Source organism: Musca vetustissima, unplaced genomic scaffold (genome assembly GCF_032173495.1).
Source record: "Musca vetustissima isolate MV318-11 ecotype Yass unplaced genomic scaffold, APGP_CSIRO_Mvet_v1 utg32822, whole genome shotgun sequence".
Classification (NCBI taxonomy): domain Eukaryota; kingdom Metazoa; phylum Arthropoda; class Insecta; order Diptera; family Muscidae; genus Musca; species Musca vetustissima.
The window spans coordinates 37,377-59,280 of NW_026885355.1; the positions used below are offsets into that span (position 1 = coordinate 37,377).

Here is a 21,904-nt window from a genome sequence, read left to right on the forward strand (position 1 = left end):
ACAGACGGACAGACAGACGGACGGACATGCATAAATCGACTCAGAAAGTGATTCTATGTATATTCTCAAAAGGAACTATGTGTCTATCTTGATTCCTTTTGCCTGTTACAAACATATGCACAAAGACATAATACCTTGTACCACAGTGTGGTGAAGGGTATAAAAATAAAATAAATAACGAAGTCCTCTCAGAACTGCTTATGCCGAGCTCTGTGTCATTTCAACAGACAGAAAAGTTCAAAAATCCATTCGTTTTATTCCTTCTGGATTGACAAAATTCTTATGTCCTGGTATTATATACTATAGTAGTGGTATACAAATAGGCTATAATAAAATTTCCAAATTTCAACAATTAATAAGTAAAAACGATGATGACATTCAAATTAACGGGGGCTCCTAGGAGAATGGAAGCTTATAGGGTTATACCAAACCGGGATCGATATTGATAATTTTTGGTAGTGAGATTTGACAGCCATTATGAGTAGTTGAGTTCGGTTGAAAAACGTGTTCAAAATACAGACTTGGGTCAATATTAATAGTTTTTGGCAGTAAGATTTGAAAACCAATGAGATACAAAATACCAATTTACAGTCAATTCGGTTGAAAACGTAACATACCGAATATTAGGGGTATCTGTATGAAAAACAACAAATGTTATTCTGCAATCTATGCAAAATGCTATTTAATAAAATAGACTTAGTCTCTGTTGTGTACTATTTATATGAATCGGACAAAATTATCAAAATCTGGATCGATTTAAAACAAGCACTGTGCAAAATTTCACGATGATTTTTTTGGCACACAATTTGAATGAAATCGGTTGAAAATGGTCAAATATATATCTGCATCTACAATAACTTCAGCAAAATTCAACGTCGTGATTCTGGTACGTTCGCAAACGAAGAAACCTGGGGTATTTGGGGCATCATTTAGAAAAAATAGACCGAAAATATATACACGAGATATAGAAATATATGAGTCGAATTCTACCAAACATAATTTTGGGACATTTTGACAAAACTTGAGATTTTGGGTGCACCATTTACAAAAAATCGTATGTGAGCTGTATTTAAATCTCTTCAGACTATATCAACACTACACATACGCCTATCTGTACATGTTTTAGTGCGGTGTGCACAATTTAATGTTTATCGGACATATCATGGGAATTTGGTGCACGGTTTACTTAAAATCGTACGAATATAATATATATCTGAGTTTGAACCAATTTTAACAAAATTTCACATATGCCAATCTGCACTTAATTCAGTACACTCTTTATCGGACAAATTGTGGGAGATTCTTGTACTATTTATATACAATCGGACGATAATATTTAATGGGGGTATATGCAAATATGAACCGGTTTCAACAAAATTTCAAATACGGCAATATTTCTTTAATTCAGTACGCTGTGCAAAATTGTTTCTTAATCGGAAAAATCCTGAGAGTTTGGTGCAATATTTCCAAAAATCGGACGAAAATAAATTTACGTGTTTTATACAAATCTGAACAAAACTTCGCATTCATCAATCAGGACATAATTCAGTACGCTTCGTACAATTTTGTCTCAATCGGACAAATATTGGGAGTTTGGTGCACCATTTACATTAAATCGGACAGAAATATATATGGGAGCTATATCTAAATCTGAACCGATTTCAACAAAACTTGGCATACATCAATCTGGATCTAAGTCAGTACTCTGTGCAAAATTTTGTCTAAATCGGACCAATATTGGCAGTATGATGTTCAATTTTCATAAAATCACACGAAACTATATATGGGAGCTATATCTAAATCTGAACCGATTTCAACAAAACTTGGCATACATCAACTTGGGCCTGAGTCAGTACTCTGTGCACAATTTTGTCTAAATCGCACTAATATTGGCAGCATGCCGCTTCATTTACAAACTAAATAGGGAGCTAAAGGGAGTTTCTGAACCGATTCCAACAAAACTTGGCATACATCAATTTAGACCCAAGTCAGTACTCAGTGTAAAATTTTGTCTAAATCGGACTAATACGTAAATTCGGACGAAACTATATATGGGAGCTATATCTAAATCTTAAACGATTTCAACAAAACTTGAAATGTATCAACCTGGACCTAATTCAGTACCCTGTACAAAATTTGTCTCAATCTCACTTCACTTTGGGGGTTTGGTGCAGCATATACATAAAGTCGGTCGAAAATATATGGGAGCTATATCTAAATCTGAACCAATATTCTCCAATATTCTCAATGAGGGTTGTCCTTGAGCCGAATTGCTCAGAGACAGAAAGTAATTCCATGCTCTCGAAACCAAATTACAGCCAATATCGATAGAAAGGTAATCAACATCCCCAAAATCCCAAATATTCGAGTTCGGTTATTTATGGGCTACCCAGAAAGCTTGAGTCAATATTGAGAAACCCGAAACTTGGTTCAAAATTAATAATTTTGAAACTTCCCTCTTGGGAAGCAGTTTTCAACATAATGACTTCGTCCATTAAAACATTAACAACATATTTAAATCGAACATAAAGTATGGCATATGTATATTCAGTGCAAAGGCTACATCTGTACCTATTTGAAAATTTATAAAAAAAACCAGTAAGGAAAGTCGTAAAGTCGGGCTGGGCCGACTATATGATACCCTTCACCACTTTGGGTATATTCTACATATGTATCCCAACAGACGACGCGTTTTTGTTATATATCTATATCTGAAACGATTTCAGGGAAAACTGCCAGACACTAATTTATATTACTTCAGTGCGTTGTGTCATTCGGCCTTGCTATGGAGCTTTTCACGCAGCTTAGCAACATCATTTTAGACTTAATTCAAAAAAACAACTATCTATTAGTGGGGAATGTATGGCATTGATTGCCGAGGGGTAAGGCAGGGAAGACTATAGTTTCGGATCACGCCACTGATCCTCATAAGTTCTCTTAGTTTTTTGTTGGGATATTCTCCCCAGAAGCTTTTGCTTCTATACAAACAACCTTTCAAACCCAAATGTCTCTTGTAACAAAGCGAAGTACTTAGCTGACCAACGTACCCTATACCAAAATTCGTGCAAATCGAAAGATATATAGGGACTTTGGTGCACCAATTACATATCTAAATCTAAACCGATTTTCACGAAACTTTGCCACATCATTCTAGACTTAATTCAGTACGCTACGCCAAGATTCGTGCAAATGAAAAGATTTCCAGGGACTTTGCTGCACCAATTACCTACAATCGGGCAAAAATATATATGGGAGCTATATCTTAATCTGAACCGATTTTCATGAAACTTAGCACAAATTATTATAGACCCAAATGCCAGTACGCTATGCCCAATTTCGTGCAAATCGAAAGATATATAGGGTGTTTGGTACACCAATTACATTAAATCGGATTAAAATATATATGGAGCTATATCTAAATCTGAACCGATTGTCACGAAACTTTGCACACATCATTCTAGACTTAATTCAGTACGCTATACCAAAAGATTTCCAGGAACTTTAGTGGACTATTTACCTAAAATCGGACGACGATATATATGGGATCTATATCTAAATCTGAACCGATTTTCACGAAACTTGGCATACATCATTCTAGACCTTATTCATTACGCTGTGCCAAATTTCGTGCAAAACGAAATTTATATAGGGACTTTTGTACACAATTTACCTTAAATCGGACGAAGATATATATGTGAGCTATATCTAAATCTGAACCGATTTACACGAAACTTTGCACACATCATTCTAGACTTAATTCAATACCCTGTGCCAAAATCGAAAGATATATAGGGGCTTTGGTACACAATTTACCTTAAATAGGACGAAAATATATATCCAACTCTGAACCGATTTTCACGAAACTTTACACACATCACTCTAGACCTAATTCATATATAGGGATCGTTGACATTAAATCGGACGAAAATATATATGGGAGCTATATCTATCCCAATTGCAATAGGGTTCGTCCTTGGGCCAAACAAATGAGCTGTGCCAAATTTCATCCAATTCGGATCATAAATGCGACCTGTACTTTGTTTACAATTTAACATCTACAGACGGACGGACGGACAGACGGACGGACGGACATGCATAAATCGACTCAGAAAGTGATTCCATACATACTCTCAAAAGGAACCATGGGTATATCTTGTTTCCTTTTGCCTGTTACAAACATATGCACAATGACATAATACCCTGTATCACAGTGTGGTGAAGGGTATAAAAAACAAAAGTGCAAAGGTTACATCTGTACCTATTTGAAAACTTATAAAAAACCACAAATTATAAAATAACAATTTTTATGAAAGTAATTAAAGGGGAACGTTTATATTTTTGCGACTATTGCAGTTCATGATGACGACAGGACTGGTTTGGAGTCAAATTGAATAAGGAATAATTTTATAAACATATCATCCTTCTATCTCGTATTTCTGTGCATTCGTTCTTTTTCTTGGACCTTAATTCAAATACCACAAGTTGAGATTTTTTACCTCCGAATTTTCTACAAAAATGTCGCTAATGTCTACCTTAAGTGCAAAATCTTTAAATTGTAAAATTATTACCGTTATGAGGAACTTTAAAGAACTGTATTTTATTACACCCAAGGAATAATTACCACATACACATATCCTTTCTAAATTATCCATAGCCTTAAAGTATGCTTCACATCATATTAAGCTAATTCTCTGTACATATTTATTTTGGCTACCAACAATCTAAACATAAAATGTAAAACAAAACAAAAATTAAATCCCAAAGGTTGTCCTTTTTTAATTGTTTGCTCAGTGTCCGACATCATGTGTGGAATTGTTATTGTTTGGACAAAAGGCCTATTTGACTTGCAAATTTACAAATATTTATTTGAATGTCTTAATTAGGAAAATTATTACCGAAAATATAATTATGAATTGAGCAAAAGAACAAAATGAATACTTTGTATTGAAGAGTAGACGATAGACACCTTTTGAAAATAAGGATGTAATTATAGCCAATAATGAATTTATTTTAATACCCTAATTTAGATATCTGTCATACTATAATCAATTTTCTATTCGAAAATTACAAATTGTTCTTATTATTACTGAAAATTGATGATTATGTTAAACAATATCTTCGAAGTGAATTCAAACACCCTTTTCAATGTTGTGCTATAGAAACACTTTTAACGTAAATATGTCATAAAATTTCATGACTCTTTCTCCGAACCTTCGAAACCCCATCAAACCTTGCACGCAGTGATTTAGTAAACAAACAAAAAATTCAAAATCCTATAATTTTTGCACTTGTCATTCATAAGTTATTAAAACATGTTTTAGCATGTTGAACATCATAAATTACCCATATGCAATTGTCAACTCAACAAAAGGTTATAAAGTTGTTCTGTTATTACTTTAAATAAAAAAAATGTGTAAATTCACACTCATTACCACTCAATTACGTATGCGGAAGTTTGTTGACTGACGCGACACTGTCCTGTTTGTGCATTTGGCTAACTTGCTAACTTATCCTAAAAGTATGCTTGACATGATTAATTAACAATGCATAACGAGCATCCTCATCTTAGACGAACCCTTTTTTGTCATTACCAAGTGTGCGTATTTGGACTACCGGTCTATCCCAAAAAAGGACATCGACAACAACAACTGAACTGAATATGTTCCATACATGGTTGTCAGTTAAATATAATACCCGAAAATAAATAATGCGATTAACTTTAAATGTCAAATCTATTTTTTTTAATTGTTGCGGAAAATATATAAAAAATGGGTTTAGAGTTTTTGAATACCAATATTCGATGTAGAATTAAAGTTAGTACTTTAAAAACGTAACTTTTTTATCTTTAAAATTTGACGTTATGGATTTATTAGAGGATATTCCAAAACACAACCAATGCTCAACATTATTGTCACTTAAAATTTGATGCATTAAACAAGTGACAAGGCGTTATGATGACCCGATCAAAATCGATATTACAAAAAAAAAAAAAAAAAAAAAAAACTATGGAAACAGGTAAACTTTTGAGCCCACTAGAGGTTAGATATACCGCCATTTTGAATGCAATTATTCCAAATATTTCCACCATAACGTATTTGCAATTAAGCTTCTAAATCCACAGTTACTATATTATTCTACCACGACACCCGATGTAGTGAATAATGGCCGGGATCACAATACAGGGGATAAAGTGGACTTATACAGAGACTTTTTCCGAAAAAAATGTATAACCCAAAACGTACAAAAATCTATATTTCAGCAGCTAAGAACACTCAATATGAAATTATAGACATATCAGTTGGAAACAGTTTCTGAATCCCTAAAATTCTGAAAGGTGTGGATTTGTCACAGGTCGAACTTTGGATACCCTCCACCATAGGTATACGGACAGATATTTGCAATAAAACGTTGTCAGATACTGATAACGCATAGTAGAGTATAAAATCCTCGAACTATTGCAATTTAGATTACAAAGTTATATGAGGCAATTCCTAAAGGAGGACCAATATTGAGTAGCGAATATTTGGTGATATCATTATATGAGGGCTAAGCCTAATTAATGACCGGTATATGTCAATTTTGAAATCAATATTTTAATCATTTATCATTATTTGGAGGACATGACTAAATGTCTGCCGATATACTTTATTATTGTCAGGTTTGAGTTTTTATCACGATATCTTTAGAAGGCGGAATGATTACAACAAATGGCTAAATTGTATTTGTAGGATAAAAACTGAATATTCCCAGTAACGAATATTCAGAATAGAATGAGGGGACAACTGCAACACACGAAACAAATCAGATATCTATTTTAATATAAATAGGGGGTTATATCTCTTTTAGGGGACTACCCCTAAAAGTGGTGGATATTAATAATTTTTGGTTGGGAGATTTGTTACCATATACGACTACAAAATACCAAATTACAGCGAATTTGGTTGAAAAACGAGCTCAAGAACCTCAGAATACCAAACATTGGGGGTACCCTGAAATGGAGACTACCAGAAAAAACTGACCTATATTTTTAGTTTTTAGTGGATAAATTTGTTACCCAATAAGAAAATGCCAAATTTTAGCGAATTCGTTTGAAAAACGCACTCAAGAACTCCAAAATACCAAAAATGGGGGGTACCCTTATATTGGGCTACCCGAAAACATGGACCTATATTTATAATTATTTGTGGAGAGATTCGCTGCCCCATAAGAACTCAAATTACTAAATTACAGATAATTCGGTGAACAAATCCGGTCAAAACCCCCAAAAACTGAAAATTGGGGGTATCGTTATATAGGGGCTACCAGAAATTTAATACCCAGAAGGGTAGCCCCAGGTACCGGGGGTACCCTTATATGGGGCTACCGGCAAAAATAGACCTATATTCATAATATTTGTTACCCAATTAGAACTCATAGTATTAGCTACAAAATTTTTCGAAAATTTTGGATACAATTTTATTTTACGCTTATCAAGAATATATATACTTTATAGGGTCGGAAATGATTATTTCGATGTGTTGCAAACGGAAAAACAAAACTAATATACCCTCCACACTATGGTGGAGGGTATAAAAAACAGAATTGAATTATTACGATACTAGAAAAATGCCATTAAGACAGTCCATAACTATGACTCTCTAACGCCCTAATTCTCAATTTTTTTTTTTAATTACAACGAAATATATTGAATATATATATATATGGGCAATATTGCCAATTTTTTAACATAGCTGAAGCGGAGGTTCACACCTTTATAACTCGGGAACTACTTAAGCATATGCAAAAAAGTGAATAGTTTTGGGTTAATTGATCTGTCGTTGCAAACTGTTCATGATATTGACCTCCAAACTTTATTTTGGTGGAAGCTGTGTCTACTTTAATGTAAAAAAATGTGTAAAAACAGGTTGAGGCGAACCAGTTTTTTTATGTTCTCTATCGATTTGTGACTAAGGCACTCATTGCACGGTCTTCGTGTCAAAATAAAACTAGAAGCCAACAAAATGGGGACTACGCCCCTTATGTATCATTTTTCAAAATTTTAACTGCATCTACCTTTAAATGATGCTGACATTTTGAAGCTCGATTTTGAGTGTTTTTCTAATTTTACTTCTAGCTTTAATACGCAAACAGGATTTTCTAAACATCGATTATAAGATTATTGTACTCGCGAATCTGCGTAATTTGATATGTATTTTGTGTATGTAGTATGCACAGCTTCAGAGTAATACTCATCCGAAGGTGCGAATTTTGTGCGATCAAATTTCTAAAAAACCTATTTTTCGGGCCAAATTTTTAGATTTGTCAACTGAATGATATGGGTACCCGCGATCAATAAGGTTTTTTACGTTTCGGATGATATAAAATCTTCTTCGTGAAAATCCATCTACTAGAACGGCGGGAACTGGACTTCCAAAAACACGAAATTTGGCAAAAAATGTTTTTGCAAATATCGCGGATTTACTTGCGTTTTCTGTGTATCATTTCCGCTTCAACAAATGGCCTCATACGGATTTTGATCTTTTTCGAAAAGAGAACTTTAAAAACGTCAGCCGAAAGAGAGATGTACGCAATTTATCTCAAAAATAGATTGTGCTGGCACATCCATGGTTCTTAATGGACCACATTGAAATGGTATAGATCGATGTATTTTTTTAGGGTGCACACCGAAAACGGATGCGCGTTAATGGCATATGGAGTTTTCGGAAATTATTCGCGTTTTACGATTTTTTGGGTACTTCAATGTAACGTGTGGCACATCTTAGCCGTCAAATGAAATTTCGCAAAATATATATGGATTGGAAGATAAACTTCAGTACTTCATGGAAACCGCATGCGCATCAAATGATTTTGAGAATTACGCGATTTACACGCAATTTAAAATGTATATTTCATAATATTATTTTATTTTAAGATTTATTCATATTTATAGAATTCTAAGATTTATCGGAAGGGTCTTGATATAATCCGCAAGGCGTATACTTATACACAAAAAGTGATTATTATTATATATGTCAATTTTTCGGCGAAATTCGGGTAAAATAGCAGAATAACCCCAACATTTTTTTTCTGAAATTTCTTGTTTACAATTAAAAAAATAAATATGATGACATTATTTTTTCGAACCAAAAGCAAATATTTTTCCTCAATATTTTGTTTTGTTGTCGCTTTGATTTAGAAACCGCTACACGGACTTGTGTGATTTTGATATCATTTGATTCATCATGGTGTTTAGATTATGTAGATATTTTTAAATTATTTTTTTAGGTGTGTGTATGTCATTAATATATTGAAAATATTGATGTAATCTGCTTTATATTTTTTATTTTTCTCATATTTCGCGAATATGTGTAACTTTATCGTGATTATTATAATATATTCATATTGTTATTTTACGGAGGAAGATATATATCAACGTTTTTGGTCAATATAATAAACGGCGTAATTTTAAGATTTTTTTCTTATGCCCAAAATTAAAACCTCGATAACTTTTGCGCGCATCAACCAAAAATTTGATCGCGAACGGTTTCGGAGTCAGAACATTTTTCTCTATATGTGTACCAAAAATCATTGATGTGCCACAAAAACAAAAAAGCTGATTTTTTGAAAATGGAATATTAAAAAATTGGCAATATTGCCCATATATATAAATCAAGACGGCATAATTTCCACCTCTCCCTTTTTGTCCCCGCATTATATAAATTTGGCACAATCAATTTGTCTTACTCAAGTTGTCTGTCGTTTTGAGGTTTTTGTCCTACGAAAATATATCAACAAATTCATCAAACTCAGTCTGAGCTTAACAACAACAACACAAACCATAATTTTATATATCGTCAAAATATCCTTAACAAACTTCATTATAATACGAAAGAAAAAGCATAAACAAAAAGAAATTAATTAACTTAAATTCTGCACCAGGGAGTGGTACAGCAGCCACACAAAACTGGACTTCGTTGTCGTATAAGGAAATGTTAAAGAACCCTCGAACAACGCGCAACAACAGTGTCATGACAATGGACACTTTGTTTTTTGGGTTGAAAATCCTTGAAATTTGAAGAGAAATCCCAAGACAAGTATTTTTTTAATTTATTAGATGATAACATCACCACAACGCCAAAAACTGACTGTAAATCGCCCACAGCCTTTTTCGTTTTTTGTTAAACAAAAAAAAAAAAAAAGGGTCTTGTAGAAATTGAAAAAAAAAAAACAAAAACAGTGGAATGTCCTTGGCAACCATCCATCTTGCCTTGAGAACAAGACCATGATGCGACAATAATCGTTAACTAGTAAATCAACCACCATCAGGGGAAAGGAATGAGACATTTTCATTCCCACCTCCACCTTTGTACAACTCAATCTTAACATCCATCTATTTTCATTGTCCACCTATCTTTCTTTTTTTCTGTAGACATATTGTAGGTGTGTGCAAGGCAACGACCTACGGAAATATACTTTAAGAATTATTGTTTACATCGTCATAAAGATTAATACTTAGAAGGAAACTTAGATAATGTGTACAGAAAAATTAAATGGTAGAAGACATGAAACATGGAAATGCCAATGAGCTTTTGTTAATTTTAAGTCTTATAATATTATATCAGTTCAGTTCGAATCATAATAAAGTATAAATTCGTTGTTGTAAAGACTAAAACAATAGAGTAAATTTGTTCCCTAAAAGGACGATATGTGGGTTAAAATCACTAAGATTAATAAAAGATTGGATTAAGTTCAATTGGATTGGACTCGTTCAAAAACGTGTCCAAAAGTATAAAATTGCAGCCATTTTACCGAACACCGAAATTTTTTACATTATGTGATTGGAGATCTAACACTAAATTCTGGTTATTTCGTTTGGAAAATGTGCCAAAAATTCAAAATATACCAAGATGTGGAATATTGATAATTTTTTTAAGGCGATGTTTACCTCTTTTCGTTGAAAAACTCCACAATATTACGAAATTTTGGGAGATGCCGCACCAATTAACAGAAAAAAAAAATAAAATGGATCGAAGTTCCCTCTGCGAAGCCTTGGCCAAACGGAATGAGATAGACCCATTTCTTAAACGGATGGATGGTGACTGGAGATGAGAAATGGATCACATACGATAACCCTGTGCGAAAACGATCGTGGTCAAAGAGCGGTGAAGCATCTCAAACGGCTGCCAAATCAGGACTAACGGCCAGGAAGGTTCTGCTATGCATTTGGTGGGACTAAAAGGGGATTATTTATTATGAGTTGCTTCCATATGGCCAAACGCTAAATTCTGATCTCTACTCTCAACAACTGGACCGTTTAAAGATAGCAGTTGACCAGAAACAGCCAAAATTGGCAAACAGGAGAGCTTTCGTGTTCCACCAAGACAACTGTAGGCAGCATGGTTGGGAAGTTTTAATGCATCCGCCATACAGTACGGACTTGGCACCAAGCGATTAACATCTTTTTCTTGCATTGCAAAATTTCTTAATGATACAAAATTGGTATCTAGGGAGGATTGTGAAAATCGACTACTAGAGTTTTTTGCAAATAGACAACAGGACTTCTATGAGCAGTGTTGCCAAAATTTTGTTTATAAAAAATGCTAGATTTTGTTTAAAAAAGTGCTAGAAAGTACAAAAAAATTTTAAAAAGTGCCAAATAAAAGTGCTAAAATTTGTATAAGAGAAATTAGTAGAATTGGCAGTAATTTTCATATTTTTGATTTTCATTAGGTAAAAAGTTCCCTACCGAAAATTATCAATGTTAGTCTAAGTTTCGTGATAGGCCCTAGAAAACGAAATAGCGTCGGGCACGTATTTCCATCAAATTGACTATAATATGAAACTTTTGATTTTAATGGTGTATCAAATTTTCCAACTTATAACTATTAAAGCCGGTTTTCCCCAAAACCCCACAAAATTGTCAAGGTTAAGGTATGCATACAGGGGTTCCATCCGATTTGCGCCCTTTTAAGATTTAGAACCTTTTCTCGCCGAATTGACTGTTATTTAAAAATATGTTTGCCGATGTGGCTAAATCTGACATTCCGGATTCCCAGTGAAAAAGTTCTTTCCAGAAAGTTTCAGATTAGGTTCGTGAGTGTATCAAATTTTCCAACTTATAACTATTAAAGCCGGTTTTCCCCAAAACCCCACAAAATTGTCAAGGTTAAGGTATGCATACAGGGGTTCCATCCGATTTGCGCCCTTTTAAGATTTAGAACCTTTTCTCGCCGAATTGACTGTTATTTAAAAATATGTTTGCCGATGTGGCTAAATCTGACATTCCGGATTCCCAGTGAAAAATTCTTTCCAGAAAGTTTCAGATTAGGTTCGTGAGTTTTACATGGCTCCCATACAAAGACTTTTCATTTTACCAAATAAACAACCTACCAGCATGCGATTATGAATCCTGTGGATTTTACATGATTCCCGCCTAACGGCTTAAACCATGATGCGCCATTGGGTGTCGAAATTGAGCGTCGACCAGAGCACCATTGGGAAAGCTCAGAGTACACAATGAGCACTCTGAAGCCAATCCGCCGATACCAATTCGAAGATCCGCTGCAAAGCTTCACTTTCTCCTTGGTGAGGAGTCGAGCGCCCGGTTGATGATCCAACTCCACATCGAGCTGAAGCTCTTCCAACGAAAAATGATGTAGCCACCAAATGTAGTACCCAGTAATTTTTTTAGAATATTTTAATACGCTCCACATGATGGAGGGTATAAGAAGTTCTGATCGGCCGAACTTTAAGATTTTTTACTTGTTTACATATGTCCTGACATTTTTTAAGATTTGAAAATCAAACATTTTAGACGTGTTCGAAAAGTGCTAAATCTAGCACTAAAAGTGCTAAATTGGCAACACTGTCTATGAGAGACGAATTTTGAAGTTGCCTTTAAAATGGGAACAAATCAACAAATCATACAAGAAAATGGTGCACATTTTGCACAAATCGGAAATTCCGAAGTAGGTTAAATAAAGACCTATAGTTCATATAAAAATAATAGATTTCTTTTTCCCCAAAATAATATAAGGTATATGTTTTAATGAAAGAGGGTTTTTATGTATGTTGATCAAATCAATTGTTCAATTCGCTTCAATAAAGTGTACAAGTTTTTTTAAAGTGGCCAGACGGGTCCAAACTTAGGACTTTATCTAGGTGGTAAGTAAAAAATAAAAGGTTGTGCAAAATTGATATTGGATTAATAAATGTTGAAACTCTTGACAAATTGTGGCGGAGGTAGGAGAAGGAGTGGATCAATTGGTCTCATCTTCGGATATAATCTAAGCTTGCTCAAAATAATAGGTTGTACAAAGTTTGGTTTAAATCGGACAATCCACACGGCTAATATTGAATTTGTAAATATTCAACATTTTGACCATTTGTGGGGGAGGTACCAGAAGGAGTTGACCAAAAGGTCCCATCTTAAGACTTGCTCTAGGATTGGTGAATTTCGGCTTTCGGGTATTCCATTCACCTGATTAAACCCTTCACCACACTGTAGTATAGGGTATTATGTCTTTGTGCATATGTTTGTAACAGGCAAAAGGAAACGAGATAGACACATGGTTCCTATTGAGAATATGCATAGACTCACGTTCTGAGTCGATTTACGCATGTCCGTCTGTCTGTCCGTCCATGTTAAATTGTAAACAAAGTACAGGTCGCATTTATGATCCGAATGGCATAGGTCACTTGGTTGGCCCAAAGACGAACCCTACTGAAATTGAGAAAAATCGGTTCAGATTTAGATATAGCTCCCATATATATTTTCGTCCGATTTAATGTAAATGGTGTACCAAAGTCCCTATATATCTTTGATTTGCACGAAATTTCGCATAGCGTAATGAATTAGGTCTGGACTGATGTGTGTCAAGTTTCCTGAAAATCGGTCCAGAGTTAGATATAGCTCCCATATATATTTTCGTCCGATTTAATGTAAATGGTGCACCAAAGTCCCTATATATCTTTTGATTTGAATGAAATTTGGTACAGCGTAATGAATTTGTTCTAGAATGATTTTATGTAAAATTATGTAAATTGTGCACTAAATACCCAAAGTTTGTCCGATTGTCACACAATTTCGTACAATGAACTGTAGTTAATATAAGTTACAGCCTGTTTTTGTGAAATTCCAAACGAATGAATTCGAGTGACTTACGACCAAACTCCTTGGTTTTGAAAATTATTTATTTTTGTTTTGAATTAGAAAACATTTATAAATGTTTGGTCGTAAGTCACTCGAATTCGTTCGGTTGGAATTTTACAAAAACAGGCTGTTAATCTCTGGCAAGTCTCATTGAAATCGGTTCGCATTATTATACCCTTCACCACACTGTGGTAAAGGGTATTATGTCTTTGTGCATATGTTTGTAACAGGCAAAAGGAAACGAGATAGACACATGGTTCCTTTTGAGAATATGCATAGAATAACTTTCTGAGTCGATTTACGCATGTCCGTCTGTCCGTCCATGTATTTTTGTAAACCATGTACAGGTCGCATTTATGATCCGATTTGGATGAAATTTGGCATAGGTCACTTATTTGGCCCATGGACGAACCCTATTGAAATTGAGAAAAATCGGTTCAGATTTAGATATAGCTCCCATATATATTTTCGTTCGATTTAATGTAAATGGAGCACCAAAGTTCCTATATATCATTCGATTTGCACGAAATTTGGCACAACGTAATGAATTAGGCCTAGAATTGTGTGTGCTGAGTTTGATTAAAATCGGTTCAGATTTAGATATAGCTCCCATATATAGTTTCGTCCGATTTTATGTATATGGTGCACCAAAGTCTCTATATATCTTTCGATTTGCACGAAATTTGGCACAGCGTAATGAATGAAGTATAGAATAATGTGTGTTAAGTTTCCTGAAAATCGGTTCAGATTTAGATATAGCTCCCATATATATTTTTTCCGATTCTATGTAAATGGTGCACCAAAGTTCCTATATACCTTTCGATTTGCATGAAATTTGGCATAGCGTACTGAATTATGTCTAGAATGACGTATGCTAAGTTTCGTGAAAATCGGTTAAGATTTACAGATAGTTCCCATATATATTTTCGTCCAATTTAAGGTAAATGGTGTACCAAAGTCCCTTAATATCTTTCGGTTTGCACGAAATTTGGCACAATGTAATGAATTAGGTCTAGAATGATGTGTGTTAAATTTCCTGAAATCGTTGAAATCGGTTCAGATTTAGATATAGCTTCTATATCTGACCAAATGAAAAAAATAGTATAGATTGCAGAATGACATGTTTATGGATCCAATTTCATTTTGATGGTCCTTTTAAAATGCGACGTCTGTTAGGATTCATCTGTTGAATATACCCAAAGTGGTGAAGGGTATCATATAGTCGGCCCCGGGGTAGGGTATCATATACTTTCCTTGCTGGTATATATATATATATATATATCTGACCAAATGAAAAATTTAGTATATGTTGCAGAATGACATGTTTATGGATCAATTTTTGTGTTTATGGTCCTTCAACGTCTGTTAGGATTCATCTGTTGAATATACCCAAAGTGGTGAAGGGTATCATATAGTCGGCCCGTCCCACTTTACTGCTTTCCTTACTGGTTTCAGATTTAAAATTATTGAAAATTTTCAACATTTGTGAGGGAGGTACCAGAAGAAGTGGACCCATAGGTCCCACCTTTGGACGTTATCTAGGCTTGGCAAAGACAATATGTTGTCAAAGTTTCGTTAAAATCGGAGAGTCCGTTTGCATGCTATTATAAAATAAAGTTTAAGTGGATATCCTCCATCTTCGAACTGGAACTAAAGTTGGAAGAAATATTACGATGTGCAATGTTTTGATGAAATCGGTTGCTATCTTCGAGATTTATCGTGAGCACAAGCCGGCCAGGCAGAAAGATGGACCGACGTACGGATATCTGTAAATCGACTACAAATTGTCTGAAACGGATTTAGTCCAAAGAAATATGAGGTCTAAAACCAAAATTTCGATGAGGCACATTTTTGCCGTATAAAAGTTTATGTACTCTTATTAGCCATAAAGCTGAGTGTATAAAAATCTCCAAAATACTGAAAATTGGGGGGTATTAAGGGTTTGTTCCCAGTTAAAATATCAAGAAGCAACAAGCTGTATCTCAAAAACATTACCAATTATCAATCTGTCCTTCTGGGTACTCGCAAAAATATTTCCTTCCCATGAGGAACTTTCCATCACCCCTGACTATGAGCTCCAATTTGTGACACAGCGTAATCAGTGTCCACTCTGGATTCTGGAAGTGGAGTAAACATGTGGTTAGAGCCCGAATATAGAAGTCTCTCGACTCCGAAATGCTGATATTAACTTTAACATTCTTAATTTCAATTTATTAAATGTGTTTAATTTTCTTATATTGAACTTTCATTGGGACAACAATGAGTAAAAACTTTAAAAAATAATTAAGAAAAAAGAGAAATCAAGGAAAAAAGAACCGAATTTGCTACACCCTCTTTGGCCTAAGAAATATGCAACAAAGCAGAAAACCGGAAACCGGACATTGAACTCAATTTGAAAAGAAAACGAACAAAAATGTCGAAGTAAACATGAAATCTGGTTCCTTAAAAATAAAACTCAAGAAAAAATGAAAGGACAAGACAAAATTAAAAACAAAGAATATTTGTTTTTGCTAACAAAGCAAACTTTCAATGAAGACTGGAGAAGACGAATAATAATTAATAAGTAATAAATTAACATTGCAAATGAACGGTCCTCAGTATTACAAGAAACGAAATAAGAAAACTAATAATGAGAAGTAAATTGGTTGTCTCTACTTACATCGACATTGCCATTCCACATATAATGCATGCCGACCGCCGTTGGGTCATGATGCGTCTGTCCGGTCATGTGCTCTGCCATTACGGCACTCATCCAATGCACCAAACCTTGTGTTGGATTTTGACCTTGTACTCCACCTATGGGCATGGTGCTGCTATTGTTACTGCCGTGATGAGTTGAATGATGCTGATGATGATGATGGGAATGATGATTGCTCAATGGATGATGATGCTGACCGTGCTCTGTATTTGCAGCAGCCTGCGCTAAATGTTTTGATTTATTTGTCGACTTGTGCGTTAAGTGATGGGCAGACGTTGTTGAAACAACTCCTCGCCGACTATTTTCGTTAAGAATTGTTTCGCTTGCGTCCTCTTCCTCTTCGTCTTCGTGGTTGGCAATTTGTATTAATTGTCCACTGTCTGCAATTGTCTTCAAGGAGTTATGCGGATTGTGATAGACAGATTTCGTTGTTTGTTCTAAATTCAATTGTGTATCCGGGGGAGGTGTGGGCGGTGTTGCCGCGCTACCCGTTAATGGTGTACCGTTAATTGGTATTTGATTTAACGTTGTTGTTGATGTTGGCTCAATACTGTTATTATTATTTGTTTCACTTTCCGAATTTACGGTTGACCAGATATAATTTGTTGTTGGTTTCTGTAACAGACGAGAGAGAAGATGATAGATATCAGATGTTAAGTAAACAATTAGTGTAGACAATGCAAAAATTAATAAGTTTATGTCTTTATTTAAATTTTAAATGATTATAATTTTTATTCTCATGGGAGAAATAAAAGTTAAAGGTCATTGTTAGCAGTTTTAATCGGATTATTATATTTCATTAGATTTCGTAGGTAAGATTTGTAGCAAAAGAGTTGAAAGGTGTAATATGGATGGTAAGAAGTGCTTGTTTTATGACATTTTCTTAATGGTCTTTTCTTTAAATCTAAATCTGGCTCCTTAAAAATAAAACTCAAGAAAATTTATAAGGACATCTTTAAGAGCTTTATCAGGGCCTTGGTGAAAAAAGAAAATAAGTAATTTGGAATTTCGGATTCTTACAGGGTAAGAAATCTTCCTACTAAAAAGTAACCAAATTGGTTCACTTTTAGGTTAGAGCCCATATAACGGTACATCCTAAATTTCGATACTTTGGGAATTTGGGTACGTGTTTCAACCAAATTGGTCTTCATATAGGGGTATCGCCATTTTGAAGGTTTTAGCAGCAATTACAATTCCGATTTTCGGTATTATGGGTGACGTAGAGGATGAATTATGGCAAGCAACCGATTGGCTGATTGGCTTTAATATGGCAAAGCTATAGTATATCATGGTCCTTCTTTTATCTCAATTGTGGACGTTTATCTCCCGAGGAGTCGCCACGGCAGATTTTTAAAACACGTTTAAGTAGTGGAATTGGAAGTTATTCTACGTCAGTCTCGCATGCGACCATGCTGCCAGCGAAGTCAAAGATGAGCAGACCTGAAGACCGAGAGATCATTTCCTTGTAGCAGTCAAGGTTCGCAAGCGTCTTTATGTAGCAGGAAGGTACATAATGGAAACTCGACGTAGAAAAGCTGCAAACACAACAGATAGCAAAACCCTACTTAATTCGCAACTCGCTCAACTTCAAATGCTTCACGAAAGCACTAATTGCACCGGTAATACAGAAGCACAATGACAAAGAATTGCCCACTTTCTACAAACTGCAGAAAAACCGCACTTGGCTAACAATGATACCCACCAAGAAATCCAGAAACCCAAAAATTGGGTATAAACTCATTAACTGCCGCCTATGTCAAATGGTTCGGCAGTTAGTGAGTTTATACCCAATTTTTGGGTAAATACTCAAAATAGGGGTACCTTTGTATGGGGGCTACCAGTAGACGTGGACCTACATACGTAAAATTGTGCATGGACATTTGGTACCCAAAAAGAACACTCTGTGCCAAATTACAGCCAATTTGGTTGTAAAATGTGTCTAATAGGCAAAAAATACCTTAAATCGGAAGATACGGTTATATGGGGGCTATATCAAAACTTGGACCCAGGGACCCCATGTTGGATTTCTATATTTGCTTTGTCATTAGAAATATGTGTGCAAAATTTTGGCCGCCTATGTCAAGTGGTTCGGCAGTTAATGAGTTTTTACCCATTTTTCGGGTAAAAACTCGGGTATTTACCCAAGTATTTACCCACGTCTTTAAAGTATCGTAAAACTATATATTCTAAATCGATTTGATAACAGAAACCCGGAAATAGGGTGTAAGATGTTGTATTACTGAGTCAATATAGTAAATACCCAAATAAATACCCGCAAATGGGTATTTACCCACCCCTTGGGTATTTACCCGGTAAATACCATCTCTATTGATCAGCGACGATATTGCCATGCCCGTCTATTTGTCTGTTGTAATCACTCTATCGTCTAAACGAATTGAGATAGATCGCCAAAAAATTGCATGGAGTCGTCTTTTGTCTGCAGGCATGTTCGAAGATGGGCTTATCGGTCCACGTTTAGGCATAGCTCCCATATAAGAGTAGTATTTTGGGGTACTTGAGCGCGTTTTTCAACCGAATTCGCTGAAATTTGCTACATTGGGTTCTTATTGGGTACCAAATATATTCACTAAAAATTATAAATATCGGTCCACTACCCCCCATATAGGTAGGTACCTCCGAATTTTCTGTTTTTTGGGGGTTTTGATCGTATTTTTTCGCCGAATTAGCTGTAATTTAGTATTTTAAGTTGTTAATGGATACCAAATCTCTCCACAGAAAATTATGAATATAGGTCCATTTTTTCGTATAGCCCTCATATAAGGGTACCCCAATTTTCGGTATTTTGTGGTTCTTGAGCAATTTGCTGCAATTTGGTATTTTGTAGTCGTATATGGTAACAAATCTCCCTTCCAAAAATTATTAATATTTGCCCCCTTTTTGGTATTCCCCATATAACCCCCTTTTTATATTAAAATGTTTATCTGATTTGGCCGAACTTAACGTTTTTCACTTGTTGAACATTTTAAGTTGGTTTAAGTTTGAACAAATATTACGATAATATTATAGTACGCACTAGTCAGATAGAAAGACAGACGGAAGTTTGTAATCGATTTTAGATAGTCTGAAACGGATTTCGATGATGGATAGCCATACTATTGTGGGTGTACAACTATGTCGCTATGTCATACATCATTAAGAAAAAAATACTATCGCGGTACTTTAAAAGACTTTTTAAAAATATCCTGCCTGAGCTTTTTTATCGGCTTTTTTACCGACTAAAACACGAAAATAATGAGCTATATGTGTTGTACATCCTACATCCTAATCTTGCCACCGATTATTAGAAGGGAAATATATAATGGCCTTCGTCATACTGCACAATACTGTACAGATTGAATTAATTGCCGATATTTGAAATTTTCTTAATTCCGAATTTCATTTTCACAATATGGTTCATAGGTCATACGGGGTCTCATTGGTATAAGCTGAAGTTTTACCAGTTTTTTAGTACAGGAATTTCCACATTAAATTACTGCAAAGTGGTCAATCAATGCTCCTTCAATTTATTGTCAGTTGTCTATAGCATTTTGAGAAAATGGTACCACTGTAATGTCAGACGTTTGCTCCCTCATATGTTGTTTTAAAGAGTGGTTATATACGAATTAAATTACGGAACCCTACATTATTTAACAACTTACTATAAATCATGATGTGAAAATCTCTCTCTCTCTCAAAATCAAAACCTTTTATTCAAAATTATATATGAAGTCTTTAGATAAGCATTTCTACAGATTTCACATCCAACAAAATGTTTTGAAAATACTTCATAAATCCGTTTTACAAAGCAGAGAATACACTTTTTAACCAATTAGCCAATAATTTAACATGATTTCCTTTTGTACCACTTACATACAAACATAAAAAATATGCATCAAGTTTCTTTCAATACAATAAAAACACATTCATACACACACACACACACACACACATTAAAACAAACACAATTGAATATTCTACATTGTTTCTCTACCTTCTTCTCGTTGCAATGTAAAAACTTCTTTGTCGTCTCTGTGGCATCTTCGGCAGCAGATATGGTTGCTGCCACTGCAGCTGCATTTGCCACCAACGATGAGGATAACAAAAAATTGCGTGAAAAACTGTTGCTTCCAACATCAGCGGCAACAGGTGTCTGATGAGGAAACTTAAAATGACGCGTATCCTCATCGATGTGTTTACTTGAATGCGACAATTGTTGTTGTTGTTGTTGATGGCTGGCATTATATTGCAAATGTTGTGTGGCAGCATCAGATCTACTGCCACTGTTGGCATGCAAAACAGCCGATGCAAATAAATTCTTATAGAATTCGGCTGGCATAAGGAATGGTGAAGCTGGTGGCATTGCTGTCGGTTTGGATAGTTTTAAGGGCAATTTTGTAAATTCTTGGGGTAAAATTTCACTGGGTGATGTGTTGGAGTTTTCCGAATATGGTGACATCATAGTGGTATTTTGGTATTGATGGGTTAATTTGCGTTTTATTACTTTTAAATAGCTTTTTTATTTTCAGATATATATATATATATATATATATAATGTGTTTGTGTTGATATTGGATTCCGATTTCAGCTTCTGTAAACTTTTGAGCACATATTTTTCCGTTTCTTTTGTATAAGTTAGAATGTTTATTGCATGAATATTAAACCACGAAATTACGAGTATTGATGTAAAATGTGAGGAAATTTATAATATATATGTAATTGTAGACACATTCTGAGTCGATTAATGCATGTCCGCCTGCCTGTAAACAATGTACAGGTCGTATTTATGAGATAAAATTCGACACAGTCTACTTATTTGTCCCAAGGACGAGCCCTGTTGAATTTGAAAATAGGTATGTCCGATTCCAAAATAGTTCACCCACAATATCTGAACGAATGAGACAAAATAATGCACAGCGTACTGAATCAGGGAGAGAATGACGTATCTGAAGTTTTGTTGAAATTGATTCAGCTCCCATATATATGGAAGATTCATCAAAAAATCGCAATGATCAATGGTTGCTCTGGTGCGTTATCATGGTTCTAAATTCATGATTGTGATTCCACAATCCTGTTGA

At 34.8% G+C, this 21,904-nt stretch overlaps 1 protein-coding gene across 1 annotated transcript in view; it reads right to left on the bottom strand.

Moving 5' to 3' along the window:
- The window catches only part of LOC133332574 (zinc finger protein rotund-like), a gene marked incomplete at its 3' end in the record, with an annotated part of 58,175 nt that extends 36,887 nt beyond the window's left edge, over nt 1-21,288 (bottom strand). The window contains exons 1-2 of the mRNA XM_061540947.1: nt 20,821-21,288; nt 16,791-17,444 (exon numbers count right to left, since the gene is read on the bottom strand). Coding sequence (XP_061396931.1) covers nt 16,791-17,444; nt 20,821-21,288 — 1,122 coding nt within the window. The remainder of the gene's footprint in view (nt 1-16,790; nt 17,445-20,820) is intronic.
- Nucleotides 21,289-21,904: the final 616 nt, after the last annotated feature.